Source organism: Cynocephalus volans, chromosome 14 (assembly GCF_027409185.1).
Source record: "Cynocephalus volans isolate mCynVol1 chromosome 14, mCynVol1.pri, whole genome shotgun sequence".
NCBI classification, from domain to species: domain Eukaryota; kingdom Metazoa; phylum Chordata; class Mammalia; order Dermoptera; family Cynocephalidae; genus Cynocephalus; species Cynocephalus volans.
In genome coordinates, this window is record NC_084473.1 from 95893542 (window position 1) to 95909962 (window position 16421).

At 36.2% G+C, this 16421-nt stretch overlaps 1 protein-coding gene across 1 annotated transcript in view; it reads left to right on the top strand.

Moving 5' to 3' along the window:
* The window catches only part of MGAT4A (alpha-1,3-mannosyl-glycoprotein 4-beta-N-acetylglucosaminyltransferase A), a 109002-nt gene extending 97568 nt beyond the window's left edge, over positions 1-11434 (top strand). The window contains exons 12-15 of the mRNA XM_063078591.1: positions 1718-1796; positions 2466-2532; positions 11072-11184; positions 11316-11434. Coding sequence (XP_062934661.1) covers positions 1718-1796; positions 2466-2532; positions 11072-11184; positions 11316-11342 — 286 coding nt within the window. The 3' untranslated portion in view covers positions 11343-11434. The remainder of the gene's footprint in view (positions 1-1717; positions 1797-2465; positions 2533-11071; positions 11185-11315) is intronic.
* Positions 11435-16421: the final 4987 nt, after the last annotated feature.

Consider the following 16421-nt stretch of genomic DNA (forward strand, 5'->3'; position numbering starts at 1 on the left):
ATCATATTTCTTTACAACAAAAAATATATGTTTGTAAAAATATATATATACTTTTAGCAAATGAATGAAAGTCTATCAAAGAATCTGATAAAAAACTCATATATTAGAGATCAGATTTCTTTAACTTTTACAATAAACCTCTGTAAGGTAATATTTACATGCCCCAAATGAGGACACCTTTCTAGCAAAACACAGTTCTCCTAAGATTTTTCTTAGAGTCCATGGAAACACCCACCCTTCCTAGAGCAGAGCAAAGGGATAACTTTTTGATTCCCACAATAACTTATTTGCTAAGAAGGGGAAAAAGCAGAAGTTGTATTTATAAATACAGAAATGAAGTGTTATGAAAATATTCTCTGACTTTATAACACAATGTGTGTTCATTATACAAAAATTTTATGAGGAATCAAGAAAAAAATCACCACCCCAAGGCCATCACTGTGACCATATTGGCACATTTTTTTTTGGTAATTCTGTACACTTTCTACTTTGAATTATAATCTCTATATAATTTTGTATGTTAGATTTTCTGTTGCACTCTGTCATAAGTGATGCATAAACATTTTAATGGCTGCATAATATCCAGTCATTTGCTTCATCTAATACCAGGTGGTGGTGAGTTTTTCACTATAAATAATCACGTGGCGAGCATCTCTGAATCAGTCTACCGAAACTCCATATTATCTTCATGGACTCCTTTCTTGTTAGTGGCTTCCCTCATCCCATACTTTAAAATCTTTAGCTGAGACATTGAATGGGCCTGCAGTTATATGAACCAGCATTCCAAGTTAAGGATGGCTTTTTAAAAAATCTCTCTCTTCTGAAAGTGCTGGAGGCAATTTTTGGTGTATCTTAAAAAGAGCCTCTTATCACAGTTCCCTGGTCTTCTTTAACATTTAAAAATCAAATGATCATCACAGGTGATTTTTGTTCACAGTACCATATTATAACTAGATCATAACCGTACTGTAACTCCTACTTAGCTGATAGTTTTTAGTATGCAGGGCACTTTTTTCAGTTTTCTTAAACTCATTAGAGCAGTCATGTGAGGAAGGCAGGAATATCTGCATTGTACAGAAGAAACTCGGGCTCAGAAAGCTAATACAACTTGCTAAGGGTGAAAATTCTAGTATGTGAAAGACCCAGGACTTGGACCCAGGTCTTTCTGACTCCTAAGCCTAAACTTTTAAACATTTAACTTAACTAAATTTAAGTTAGGTTTAGACGTAAGCATACCTTGTATGTCCTATCTAGTTTCCACCCTCCCCTCACACTTACACATACTCACTAGTTAGTTTTCAGAGTATCAGAACGTAAGAATAGTGTACTCATACCCAAAGAGTATTTGAGATTTATCACAGTATATCAATAATTAGCCATTATTCAAATATTGTTTAATATTGACTATTAAATGGAATTATTCAGATATCTGGAAGAGGTTAATTTACTTCTAGTCTACTAATACTAAAATTATCTGTACTGAATAAAACTAGTCTTTGAACTTGCTGTGACTAGTAGTTTCCTAGGGAAAATTTTCTCTTGTATACTTACACAAGTATACTCGCACAAACTGTGCAATTACTACAGGTTATTTCGTTGTCAGCTTTGTATAGTTAGAGTCTTGTTTAGAAAAGCTTAGTCTAAGGTAAGCTCACTTTTTAAAATCTTTGTAAAATCTAGTCTGACTCATATTTTTATTTTATGTTTTTATTTTCAGTTATTTGTTTCACAGTGGCAACCAGGAACATCCAGGAGATATTCTGATAAACACAACCGTGGAAGTTTTGCCTTTCAAGGTATGACTATTTTTTCCTCTTACCTTTCCCTAAGAACTAATACCAGTAGACTTGGTTTGAGGTTGCTCTTGTTTGTGAGGTGAAAGAAAATTGTCATGACTTCTGTAGCGAGTAATATTATTATTATTTTTTTTTAAATAAGGAACACCTGTTCTATTGGCCCATTTGCCTCATTCACAGGAAGAACCTTTATTTTGTTTTCTTTTGAAAAATAATGTGGAAGTTTTTACTAGGAAAAGAAATGGATCATTATTTTACTTTAGTGTTTACTTGCTGTTTATATTTTGAGTCCCAAAATACCGTGTGGTTTTAATGCCTGTTGATTAATATGCAACATTAATTTATTGGTCTCTAAGGAATGCTTAGATTTCTTTCAAGTTAACATACAGATATTTACTTTTATATATTTTTAATAAAAAAATAATGTTCTGTTAAACTGATGTGCTGTTTCATTTTCTAACCACCAATATATTATTATAGATTCAAATGATAGTTAAAAAAACAACTTTTATTGATGTTTTTTAAGGTTCAAAACTGAGATGACGTTTCTCTTTTTATAGAGCTGTGCCACAGACACCGCTTTTATATATATTAAGATATATTAATAACTTAGATTTGTTTTAAGTACAAGTAATTATTTGTAAAATTAATGCTTTTGTTTTATTTTAGAGTGGAGGTTTGGAAATAAGCAAAGAAACCAAAGACAAACAATTAGAAGATGGCTATTTCAGAATAGGTAATTTCTGCATTAGTAAAATGTCCTTTATTTTTCTGGACTTATTCCTAAAGTAATTTTAAATTCTTTTTAGATGTTAAGCAACTTGAGGATTACAATTGCCAATGCACTCCAAGGTTTATTTGTTCTTGTGTTTTAGTACTTAATATTGTCTTTACCCAACTAGGATGTCAGAACAAAAGTTCATTTGCTGGTTCCTTTCTTTGTCCATCTGCCATGTCTGTGTTGATATTCACTGATTTGACTCTGCCTTCAGCTGCCTCTTCCCGTTTGTCTGTCACTGGATGAGCTTAGGTTTCTCATGGTCTCAGCTAACATCGAACTGCCAGAATCTGTGCTCCTGGCCCCTTCCTCCCTCCCGAGCGTCACATCTGTAGTGAGATGTCCACTGACATAGCCACCTGACAGCCATATCGCCAGCTACTCTGAGCAGCTTTATTGGACACCACGGATTTTGCTGTCCATATTCATCTAGTTGCCTAAGCCTAACCTTGGGAGTCACTCTGAATACTCCCTTCTCCCTTACTGTCCATAAGCATAAAATCTGCTGATTTTGTGTCTGAGAGTCTTGAGTTACCCTATCTGTGAGGGTGCCATATGCTCCCTGCCTCTGTTTCAGAGCCAGGGAAGGACTGAATCTACCTGTGTACTTTTGAATTTCCAAAGCCACTGCAGTCACCTTTCTAAAATGTAAACAGAATGATATTGACCTGGGTAAAAACCTTAATGGCTCTCCCTTATCTGATTTCTTAGCTCCCAGCTTCCACATCTTGTTACTTTCTTCTTATTCTGTCTCCAGTCCTGATGCTACTGTTCCTCTATTTAATGCCTTTAGGTACATCTGTGTCGCTAGACATTTTCTCTGTCTGAAATGATTGATGAATATTTCTCCTCCTTATGAATGTTTTTTCACCTTAATTAGCCGGTTGAGTTGCCCTTCTTCTCTGCTCTACAGACCACACTGTGTTCACCTTTCCTGTGTAATCATGTTGTTTCCTAGCTCTGTTCAGTGTTGTGTCTCCTGCAATTAACACAGAGCCTGTCACTTGGCAGATATTGACTCAATGAATGATTATACATTTTCCTTTACTTAAAACAAATTATAGTTGACCATTAAACAATGCAGAAGTTAGGGGTGCTGACCCCCCACATTTGAAAATCCATGTATGACTTTTGACTCCCCCAAAACGTGATTACTTAACTACTACTTCAGTTGCTTAAGTAGTAGTTACTAATAGCCTACTGTTACATAGTTTACTTAATTGTTTGATTAGGTTGCACTCATGACATACTTAACCAAAAATTTTCCAGTATATTTATTGAAAAAAGGGCTGGCTGGTTACTCAGTTGGTTAGAGTGCAGTGTTCTAACCCCTAGGTCAGAGTTCAGATCCCTGTGCAGGTCAGCCACCAAAAAAAGAGAAAAGAAAAGAAAAAAATCTGCATGTAAGTGGAAATTCACATTTCAAGTCTGTGTTGTTCAAGGGTCAACTGTAATGCTTTTCTTAGGAGTGGGCAAAAGAGAATATTGTTAACTTAGGTCTTCAGGACAGATATAATTTTATTGCTCTCTGTAGAGAAGTTTTACATTTGGTGAGTGTCATTTGGCTGTTGCTAAAAGGCTTGCACAATAACCCTGACTACTTTCTATGTAGTTTTGGTAGATAGATGAATTTAGTTATTTTCATATTTAGGCTGCATCTTAGTCCATCTCTAGAAATGTATACAAAAATAGCTGAGTATCCAAGACATTTATTACCCTTGTTACCTGTCAATTTTTTACTTTCTGAGGATGTTGTATTCTAGATTATAAAAGTAGCGTAGGAAATAGAGACATATTAAATATCTCTGCAGTAATTTGAAGATAGTGACCATCTAAAATATCAACTCATATGTACTTAGAACCAGAAGAGATGTTATGGATCATCAAACCTAGGATCTCATGTAACAAGAATACCCATCACAAATACAGAGCAACTGACTTTTTTCAGCTGAATATAAAAAGTTTTCCTATTACCAAACCAAGAGGAGATTATTGCCCATTGTGCAGTCAAGCCAATAAATCTGCACACTGAGATTTGCAGTAGAAAAGATTAGTGTTTATTATTGAATGGGGGCCGGTCAACGAGAATGGGGCAGCTAGTGCTATAAACAGCCAAACTCCTCAATGGCTTAAAATCACAAGCATTTATAGAGCAAATTCACAAGTATGGGTCTTGGGAGTCATGTGTGGATCTGACTGGCTTGTGGTGAGGTCAGCACAAATATTTCTGGCATCTAGACTGAGGTCTTCTCTCAGCTCTTTCGAGTCTGGGAGTGCACAATTTTTAAATCAGGCTTGTAGTTAATGATGATTTGCAAAACAACTCATCTCAGATATTACCTTAAGCTATTCCGTTAAGGAACAAACACTTTGTGACCATGAAATCATGCTTGGCCTAAGGAAAGTATGTGTTTAACTAACTGTTCTTATCTTATTGTTAAGCAAACTTTATTGTTACTCCCAGGAATTCAGCCCATCATGCTTGGTCAAGCAGATTTTTCTCTAACTGTTGCCCCTTTTTCCCCAGCCTAGGCCTGCTCTGACTGGGGTCAAGGGAATAGCTAGAGGGAAATCCAGGGGTCTGTCCCTGGTTTCATTCCCTTAAGAGGTATGCTTTAGTGGAATGATAGTGTGACAGACTTCATTGACCCTCTCCCCAGCAAAACAACTATAACTGGTGAAAATTATTTAAAAAAATATTTTAAATCTCTGAAGATTGGCCTAAGCAAATAAAGAAATATTCATGAAAATCTACTGAAATCTTAGTAAGAACATTAAAAGTCTGTGGTATTTGAGCCATGACCTGCTCCCTTACCCACACCAGCCAAGCTCACTGAGATGAAAGCTCTACTTTGTGCAGGTACATCAAGAATGTGAGACTCACTCTCCTGCCAGCTTCTAGTCTAGGGCTGTGGTATCTCCCCAGGAAGGACAATCCATCAGCATCTGTCAGTACTACCAATTCTGTGTTGCAGAAGCTCTGTTCCATACAAGAGTAGCTGATAGATCTGAGACTCTCTCCACCCAGCTTCCACTCATAGGGCAGAAGCACTGCCCAAGGCACAGCAGGATAACAATATTTGGCCCTGATCACCCTTCCCCCAGCTTACTTGCTCCATTACACTGGGAGAAGCAAGCCAAGAAAACGAAAGGCTACTGCCATAAGGAGTGCTCTGCTCATAAAGCAGGGTGTCATTCTGAGAGAAGGGGCTGCTGTCTCTGCCAAAGATCCTGTGATATAGTGCCAAGATTTGGCAATAAGAACAGAGAGCTGTGTAGCTGTCCCTAAGGGGACTGAGTTATTTGAAATAGAACTTGGGGACGTTCAATCCTAAGGGCACCATGGAATACAATGGAGATTTTGTTGGTAGGCAGAGGATGGTAGCTACGTATAAGCTAAATTGGAGCCCAGTTAGAAGTTTAACAGGGAGAGCCAGGGAAAGAGCTAATAAGAGTCCTCCTGGGGTGGGAACCAGCTGCTGAGACTGGCCCTGCAAAGGGTCCTAAATTTAATTGGATCAGACTATACAGCAATTCATACCTAAAGGCATTGTTTAAAACAATAGACAGTCAGCTAGCAATTAGTGGAGACCTGATAGTTGTGGTGGGATAGGTTAGAAGAGTGTGGCATGATAACTAAGGATGGTCTTGTGAAAGAAATGTAGCCGGCCCTCAGAGTCCCTCACTATCCACAGGGATGGATTCCAGGTCCAGTCCCCCGCTACTTCTGCAGATACTCAAATCCACAGATGCTCAAGTCCTTTACGTAAAATGGCCTAGTATTTGCATGTAACCTAGGTTCATCCTCCCTTATACTTTAAATCATCTCTAGATTGCTTATAATACCTAATACAATGTAAATGCTGTATAAATAGTTGTATTGTTTAGGGAATAAAGACAAGGAAAAAAATCTGTACATATTCAGTACAGATGCAAACATCCATTATTTTTTCCCCTGAAAATTTCAATCTGCAGTTGCCTGAATCCTCAGATGCAGAGCCCATGGATAAGGAGGGCCGAGTGTACTAGATTTATTTTGGTGGGTTAAAGTTGTGAGAAGGCAGAAGAGCCTTCTGCAGCAAAATGGTGGAAGAGGGAAAGGGCATGGCAGAAGGAGGTCCATACACAGCAGGACCTGGGAAGTCCCTTCCATGCCAGGAATCTGGGATTCTTCTCACTGTTTGGTAACTTCCTCCTTCATTTTTTCTTTTTTCCTCTCTTTCAGTGCTTACCTATCAGACCATTGAGTTAAGGACAAAGGTTAAATTTGTTGTTTGAAAAGATAAGACATATGCATATGGTACCAGATACAAATTTGACAAGGCCAACTTGTCTTCTTCCCTCCCCTGTCCCCTCCTGCCCAGTGCTTCCTAGATGCAGTTCCTATAATGATTTGTGTCCTTTCAGAAGTGTTCTGTGCATAAATAAAAACGTGTGAGTATATTCCTTAAAAAACACACAGTCACATGCAAATGATAATATTGTCTACATCCCTGTCATTGAACAAATTACCTATATATGCGTGGAACATGAAAATTTAAAACTATTTAAATATTTCAGATGCACGAGAAGATACAAATAACAATACAGTGAACATCCGTGTATCTACTTCCAGCTTAGGATTTGCCCGTTCAATTGTTCTCCCCAACAGCTTCTCTTCTCCTGCTACCCATGGGTAACCGCTCTCCCGAAGTGTATGGCTGCCATTTCCATGCACACTTTCACTACGTACATATCCCTAAACAGTGCACAGTGTTGTTTCGCTTGCTTTTGAATTTGATGTACACATCTTTCTCTAGTCTGCAATTTGTTTGTTCTCTCACCGTCATGAGGTTCTTCCATGTGGACGCCTGTCTCTGTGGCTTGTTCATGTTCACCACTGTAAATTTCCGTAGGTGAATATATCACTGTCTGTTCTTCTGTTTGTTCATAAAGTTTGTTTCTGTCTTTTTGCTATTATAAACCATGCTTTGAACACTTATGCACATGTACAGGAGTTTCTCAACAATATGTAATTAGGCATCGAAGCAAATCTTCAGCTGCATTATTTTCAACTGTATTTCATTCTTTTTATCTTTTTCTTCATTCTTTTAATTGGCTGCCTAGACTTCCCTTGTATTAGCCTATCATAATTCATTTAGCCAGTCTCCTAGTGATGGTCACGTAGGTTGTTTAGTCTTTCGCCACAGTATATGTATGTACTCATTTTGCACATGTGAGAGCATATCTGCAGGATGAAATTGCTGTGTGAAAGTGTTTTAATAAAGCTAGTTACAACAGTTGGTAATTATTTTTCTAATGAAATGAGCTTATCACGTGACAGTATTAGGTAATGCATTAGTTAACATGTTTCAGGTTTCACCGTATTCTTCAGCTCTGAATCTCAAGCCTAATTCAATATTCAGTAATACTTTTTTGTAGCACAAACCTATACCCCAGTCCAGCACCAAGTATGGACAAACTTCTGTGAAATAAGTTTATTAATAACTTGAATAAAAGCAGTCCTTTGGAAGCTCACAGGTTCAACTTGTACTGTATAAATGAGTACAAGCCTTCTCTGCTGTGGTTTTCAATTTGAATATACCTCATCTTATTAGGTCCCTATTAAAGATATGTGAGACTTGAGGATAGAATGCATAATTTAACAGCACAAGAGTTAGCAGACTATGGCCCATGGGCCAAATCTGACCCACCGCCTGTTTTTGAATGGTCTGTAAGCTATGAGAATGCTTTAAAAAATTTTTATTTGCATTTTTAAATTGTTGAAAAAATAAGATATTGTGACATGTAAGTATTATATAAAATTCAAATTTCAGGGTCCATAAATAAAGTTTTATTGGAACATAGCCATGCTCATTTGTTGATGTCTTGTCTACATATGCTTTTATGCTGTAACAGCAGCAGTGAGTGAGAGAGATCGAGGTTGTGCTCTCATGGCTTTTCACGGCTGTTCAGTGCACTACAACTCCCATGGAGTGCCACACATATCACCATACTGTGACTTTTTTTAAAATTACCAGTGCTTACCCATCATATCAAAACAAGAAAAGAAAAATAGATTTTGAATGTTGTGCTTTTTAACACAGTAGAATGTGGATTATTTTATGAAATTAGATGGCACATCATTGTGGTTATGCATTTACATGATAGCAGTACATTACCAGACTAAGCACTCACAACAGTAATCCCAACTCACAGGAAAGCAATGGTCAGAAAAATTAGAAAATATAAAGCGGAATATTTTATCACAGCAGAATTTCTTCACAAAAATAAAAAATGAAAATGAGGCTGTTACTAAAGTGAGTTTCTAAGTGGCTCATTTGTTAGCCAAGCAAGCAAAACCACTTACCACTTGTGAGTTAATTAAATCATGTTTAATCAGCCAAAGAAATGTGTACAGAGAAACTTATTTAAGACCATGAGGCTTTCAGCAAGAACAGTCACTTAGAGGCTTGAGGACATTGGGAGCAATATCAGCAGTCAAAAATCATAGCTAATTGTTGTGAGTGGTTTTCTTGGCTCTTGATGAGTTGACAGACGCCACTGATACTGCTCAGTTGTTACTTGGAACCAGTGCCAAGGTTGAAGTTACTAAAGAGTTGGCCCCCATAAAGTCTTCTTGTCACTTTGAAAATTAGTTTTTGCTGCAGACTTGAAAATGTTTCTTAATGAAGCCAACCTAAAATTACTTGACAAAACAGTGCTTATATGCAAAACTTACATTGCATTCAAGTCACTTGATGACAGTTAAACTGTTTGAACTGTAATATCAAGGTCTTTATGCACTTCACATGCTGTCAAAAGTTAGAATAGGAAGCAAGATCTCTGTCCCACACAGATTTACAGTAGCTATGTTAACCAAGCTCAAACTACAGTTCCAGCGGTGTTTGTGGACATCAATACAAATGAAGAAGAAATTTTCATACTTCAAAATCCATTTAACTGTGCCACTGAGGAGCTTTCACCTAACCTTCGATTGGAAGTGATTCACCTGCAGTGTAGTACACCAACAGGCCAATATCAAAGGGACATGTCTGATAGAATTCCATAAGGACCTTCCAGGTGATGAACATACTTCATAAAAATCATGCTTTTGTGGATTGATATCAGTATTTGTCAGTATCTAGGCTGTGTGAAAGGACATTTCAAAGATAAAATGTGTAAAATATCATTATATATCAACATCAACAGATAAACATTTGCAATCAGTTTTGATGATAGGGAATACTAATTTTGAGCCCCAATTAAGTGAAATGTTATCTCCCCTGAAAAGGAGTTATGTTCTTCTATTTAGTACATCTATATTACCCCCCCCCCAAAAAGGTACTCAATTGTTCTTACAGATTGTACTTCAAAAAAGTTCATGGAAAGATTCGTATTATCTTTTAATCCTATTCTTCCACAAACATTTTGAAGTACCCTCATATATATTGAATTTCATCAATAAAAAATTTGTTGAAATTCATTTTCTCTCCTCCTATGCATAAGTGCTTACCTAGTGTCCTCAATTTTCTTCTTGGCCCAAAGACTGTCCTTTATAGAAAAAGTGTGCAAACCCCTGGCCCAGAGAATGAACATTTTCTTGTGACTTCGACAGGATTTTGTTTTAAGAAAGATGATATTCTTTACAGCAAGAAAAATTTGATACAGAGCACATTACTTTTTATAGAAATTCTAGGGCTAGCTGGTTAGCTTAGCTGGTTAGAGCACAGCCTTATAACACAAGGTCGTAGGTTCAGATTCCCACACCAGCCAGCTGCCAAAAAACATAAACAAAAAAAAAGTTCTTGGTACTTTTTCTTACAGGAGAGCTTTCTTTAGCCTGTCATTTATAATGGAGTTTTGTGTGGCAGCTGTGTAGAGGAGGCATTACTATTTCATTCCTTCTGGATGTGTCCTTGGAAAAAACGTGTGGGTTGAGCCTCTGCTCAAGGCCAACTACTATATGTGTCTAATTAAAACAGTGAAATTTGTTTTTATTGACTTAAACTTCAAAGCAGTCATACTGAGTGATGCTACAAATTATATTTGGTAAGGTTTGGGTAAGGTTTGAGTAAGACAATTTGCTGAAAACCTGTAGGTTAAACATTGTTGATGCAAGAACAAATATGTTTTGTTTTTTAATTTGCAGTGAGAAAAAGTATAGCTCTGCCTAACTAAATAGGTTGCTTCTAATGTTTTTAAGCATGCACTACTTAATGAAAAATTTAAGTTGAATTAAAGTAGAAAGAATGGGGGATAAATCATTCATGCCCTTTCTAAAGATATCTACTAGAAATATTAACTAAATAGGTTGCTTCTAATGTTTTTAAGCATGCACTACTTAATGAAAAATTTAAGTTGAATTAAAGTAGAAAGAATGGGGGATAAATCATTCATGCCCTTTCTAAAGATATCTACTAGAAATATTTTAATGTGTTCCTTTCCTGCATTAAGTCAGTGATGTTTAGTGTGCTTATCTCAGTCTGTCCAACAAGTATTGATTTTTATTTTGAAGGAAAATTTGAGAATGGTGTTGCAGAAGGAATGGTGGATCCCAGTCTAAATCCCATTTCAGCCTTTCGACTTTCAGTTATACAGAATTCTGCTGTTTGGGCCATTCTTAATGAGGTAAGAATACATTAAATCAGTGAAACAGCTTAGATACTACATTTATTATTACATTTTGATTTTGTATTTAAGGCTTTTTTGGAATTAAGAATTAACTGCCTTATCATACTTTTCATTATTTTGTATTTCAGATTCATATTAAAAAAGTCACCAACTGATCATCTGCTAAGAAACCAACACATTTTTTCCTGTGAATTTGTTAATTAAAGAAAGTTAAGCGTGTACTTTTTTTTTCCAACTTGAACACTACCTCTTGTGAAATCTACTGTAGATGATTGTCATTTCCACTTGGAAAGTGAATCTCCCATGGATAATCGTACTCATTTGAAACTAAGCTGTCCTCTGATTTTAAATTGACTCAAACATTTTACAATTACGACAGCCTGTTAATATGACTTGTACTATTTTGGTATTATACTAATACATAAGAGTTGTACATATTGTTACATTCCTTAAATTTGAGAAAAAATAATGTTAAATACATTTTATGAAGGGGGTACTTTTGAAGTTCACTTATTTTACTATTATGGCCCTCTTTTATAGATTATCAGGGATTATATATATAAATATATAAATATACACAAAATGTTATGGAGTTAATTTATTAGAAACATTTAAGAAGTACATATTTTTGTGCCGTAAATTTTTGAATCGATACTTTTTTTGAAAACCAGTTTACCTTGCTTTTTTAAGTTCTTTCTATATTTTTCTTTGGAAATGCAAACATTACACATCAAGGCCATTTTTCAAATTCACTGCCATCACTGCCATTTAAGATTGATTATAGATGGATTTCTTAACTGAAGTACTTTTATAATCATAGAAATTCTGAACAAAATACTTTCAAAGGCATTTGTCATTCCTTAAAGCCAAGATTTTAAAGACCAACATCCTTCTTGAGGGTTAGTTTACTATACTGTGTATGGTGTATAGCAACAGATCAGTCTGATAAATTTCAGTGTGCAGGTGGGATACGTTCAACCCGAATTATCATAGACTGAACTCTTTACATTTCCTGAGATGTAAAATGGCAAACTCTTCTTTCCTTTTTAATCTTTGTCTGTAACCAGAGTTAGATGCATTGTATGTTTCCTTGTTCATCCTTTTATATGTACTCATTTTATGAGTTCTGAAATTTTTTTTCTAGGTAATTGTGTGAGTCATGATTGATATAATTTTAAAGAAACAATTGCAATACTGGTTTTTGGTGAAAGGTATGGTAGCAATCGTATGTTTTTCTAAAATGAGTTATTCTATTGCATTATAAACTTACAAGTAAATCCTGTGTCCAAAAAGAGTATTTATTACTCTTAAATATGCAATTCCAAATAATATTACTACTTTAAACAGAGAACGTTATCAGCCTCAGCAATCAGTGATCTTTACAAAAGAACTTTAGTTTTAAAAAATTATAAATTGTCAACATCAGTTTCGGCCAGTCTACTTTGACACACTGGTGTGCCTTGAATGGGTTGCAGCAGGGTTACAGATGCGCGGAGATTGATCCGCTGAGCTTTGAGCATGGCTTTGCTCATTCCTCCTGTTCCCGAGAATCCTTTTAGCCAAATCTTTTCCATCAGTCAAGGACTTTCTTATGCCCTCTTCCCCCATGAATTTGTTACCAGTGCCTAGAATGTGCCTGGCACGTGGCAGGTGCCTAGTCAGTGTCTGGATAAGGACACCATCTGTACCAGCCCACCCTCACCTTTTTCTTGCTTACTTCCCTTTACCTTCTGTCCTTGCCACACACTCACATACATGCTGAGCTGTCTGGTTTTTGGTTATTTGTGGGGTGCGTTGTCTCTCTGACCAAACTTCAGGCTCCTGAGTCAAGCCTGTAATTCATACTTCTTACCTGCCCTCCGCTGCAGCAGGTACTCATATGATCTCATTGTTAGTTGATCCGTCCTTTTCACCAAGTTCTACACTAGACAATTCTAAGCAGCCATGCTTTTCCCAAGCAAGAAACTGTAGTGATAGCCCGTAAGAGTGGTGCTAAGGATAGTGGAGGAGGTGAAGAGTACCTGGAACTGGAAGAAGGTAAATGTTTGATCTTGAGAGGACACTGAACCACTTCTACTAAAATAGAGAATGAGAAAAGTGTCAAATGGTAGTACTAATTGTGTGTGTGTGTAAAATAGGGGCATGGCATGGCATCTGGTGTGTTTCTCACATAAACTATTCAGACTCTCAAGCCGTGCCCGTACAGCAGGCACTAGACACGTGGTGGCTATTTAATAAAATAAAAAATTCAGTTCTGCAGTCACACTATATTTCAAGTGCTCAATGGCCACATGTGGCTAGTGACCACTGGACACCAGAGATGCAGAATATCTACAACATTACAGAAAGTTCTATTGGAAAGTACTGTGTTGAGTGGTAATGTGAACATTTTGGAAACCATTAATCAGAATTAATGAATTCTGATTAAGAGGTTAAAAGCAGACATGTGAATATATCATAATGCAAATAATGATGAGTATTTTGGGTGAGAAGAGAAAGTTTGAGGACCTATTTCTAGGATTCTAAGATCCAGTTCTTTGTTAGAGTCTCATGTGTTCTCTAAAGCATGCAATGTACCATACTATGTAGTCAAAAAGATGGTGAGATTGAAAAGCTTCAGAAAAAGTTAATGCAAATAAATTACTTGCACATAGGCTATAGGACACATATGTGTATATTCATTCAACCATTAGAAATATCTTGGAACAAAGGTGTAGCTTATCAAATCAATGGTTACACCATTAAATAATTAGAAGGTGTGGTTATTTAAAAAATCCCTCAGCAAAGTTCTGAAGGCTTCTTTTAAATCTGTCATAATGAAAAAAGCTGTCTCCCAACAATGCTGTCTTACAGAAATTTTGGTTATGTGGAAACAGCATATTTGGAGAGATTGTTCTAATTAATAGCAGAGTATATTTGTGGAAGGCAGAAGTCTAAGCATAGATCCCCCTCACCTGTCAGTGACCTTGTATCATATCTTACCCCTTCGAGTGTGGGTAGAACCTGTGATTGTCACATTACATAGCAAAAGGGAGATTATCTGGGGGTGGCTAATCAAATCTTAGCCCTTTAAAAGCAAAGATGTTTCTCAGGTTGTTAGCATAAGTCAGAGACTCAAAGCAGGACTCAAGGCACCACTGCTATTTTAAGGTGGAAAGGGCCACATGAGAAGGAATGAAGGTGGCCTTAAAGAGCTGAGGCCTTGACAATGGAACTGCAGTCCTTCTGTCACAGGAACTGAATTCAAGGGGCTTGGAAATAGATTCGTCCCCAGGCTCCAAATAAAAGCCCGGCCTGGCCAACACCTTGATTCCACCTCGGGGAAACCCTAAGCAGAGAATTCAATTAAGCCTGCTTGGGCTTCGACCTGCAGATAACAAATGGGTGGTGGTCTAAGCTGCTAAATTTATAGTTTGTTATGCAGTAATGGAAAATACAATATTTAAAAGATGTGAAGAGGAAGTCTTCATACTTGATTCCCTATACTTTGTTGATATTTCTTGATAAACATGTAAATAGTCTTTACTGGCAAATCATATACCTGGGCCTCATCTGGTATGTTCTCTGCCAGAGATCTGTCTTCATTGGAAGTTTGTTGGCAAAAAGTTGCAGCATCTTTGTAGCGTTTTGTAAAGGAACTGTTAGGACGAGATTGTAGGAATAGTATTGAAACTGTATAAGGAATCTTTTTTCTGGAAGAGGTATTTATACTGACATAGACTGCTCTGAGCCTGTCAGAAATATATTGAAGAATGACAAACTGGTATTCTAGGTATGACATTGAGAAAAAATAACTTATGCCTTTATATAGAGATCAGATGATCTACTCTATATTGAGGGACTCAATTTTTTTTAAGACAAAATTTAGTTTATTATCCAGCACAGATCAAATCCTATTATGTACCAACCAAATTTTTGTACTTTGAGAATGTTTTCCAAAATACTTCTCTGCTTTCCCAAGCCAATAATTGCTAATGAAGTTTATTTTTATTTGGTTTATCCATTACTTTTTGTGCTTAGTTTTACTGTACTGCCATAGCCCTGATGCTAACGAAAACCTTGATGCTAAAATTGAGCTTAAGGAAAGAAAATGAGAGGCTTAAATACTCAAAAGGTGAGAAATCTGAGTCATAATCATATATCAATGTTTGTTGTATGGAAACTTAGATATCCAATCCTTGTACAGAAAAGGAAACTTTTCCAAGCTATGTAGTAATATTTATAGTGTGTAAAATTGATAGTTGTGAAATTTTAAATTATTTAATAGATACATGCTATGATAACTAGAATGCTTAGTTTCTTTAATGCATGTGAACATAAAACTAAAAAGATTACTGTCACAATATTAAAAGACAAAACTGGGGATTTTGTTATATATACCAGTATCATCAATATCTACATATAAACTCTTCTCTTCCTACCCAAAACACTCACCTCATCAGTTGGGGCACTAACCTGATTATTTTGAAAGGAACAAACAGTAAAGAAAGCTGGCACTCCAGAGTGTATGTGAGCTGAGAATTTAGAAGACATTGTTCAAAAAGTAAACTGAGTGTTGAAGGGAAAGCACTTTGTGCAAAGCATCATTCCCACTGTTGTTAACATTGCGTAAAAACGTAAAGAGTAGTGGTGCTAAACTTGTTCTAAAATAAGGATTGTTTATTGTGAGGCATGTTTTAATACTCTTGGACATTAGGGAGGCTATTTAATATATCACTTGCTCCTAGTTCCACTGTATTAGTAATTAGCAAATTGTCCTGAAATCAAAGGTTTAGTACTTAAGTGTGATTAGCATTCCATTATTTATTTGAAATGCTGTGTTTGCTCAAATTCGGTGAAAATACCTTTTGAAGACATGTTCTCTGAGCCTTAAAAATGGCTATCGACAGTACTGTAAGATGCACTGCCAGCAGATTTGATACTTTTCATTTCAGTATAGACAGTAATGTTTTCTAAGAAAGATTTAGAAATCTAAGTGTAACAATTGTTTCATTTGTGGAATGAAAAACTAAAATGTCTCATTCCGAACACTTCATTTGGAAAGGTTGTCTTTCTTTGCATTTGGGGATGTTTCTGGCAACATCCCTTGGAGAAGCTACTGAGGAATCTCTTCAGCAGGTTGTACCAGATTTGTTTTTTCTTCTTAAATGTATATATTTTCCTTAAAATGTTGTCATTGGTTGAATGATTAATATCTGTAGTAATATTTTAGGTACCTGTTGAAGTTTTAAAGG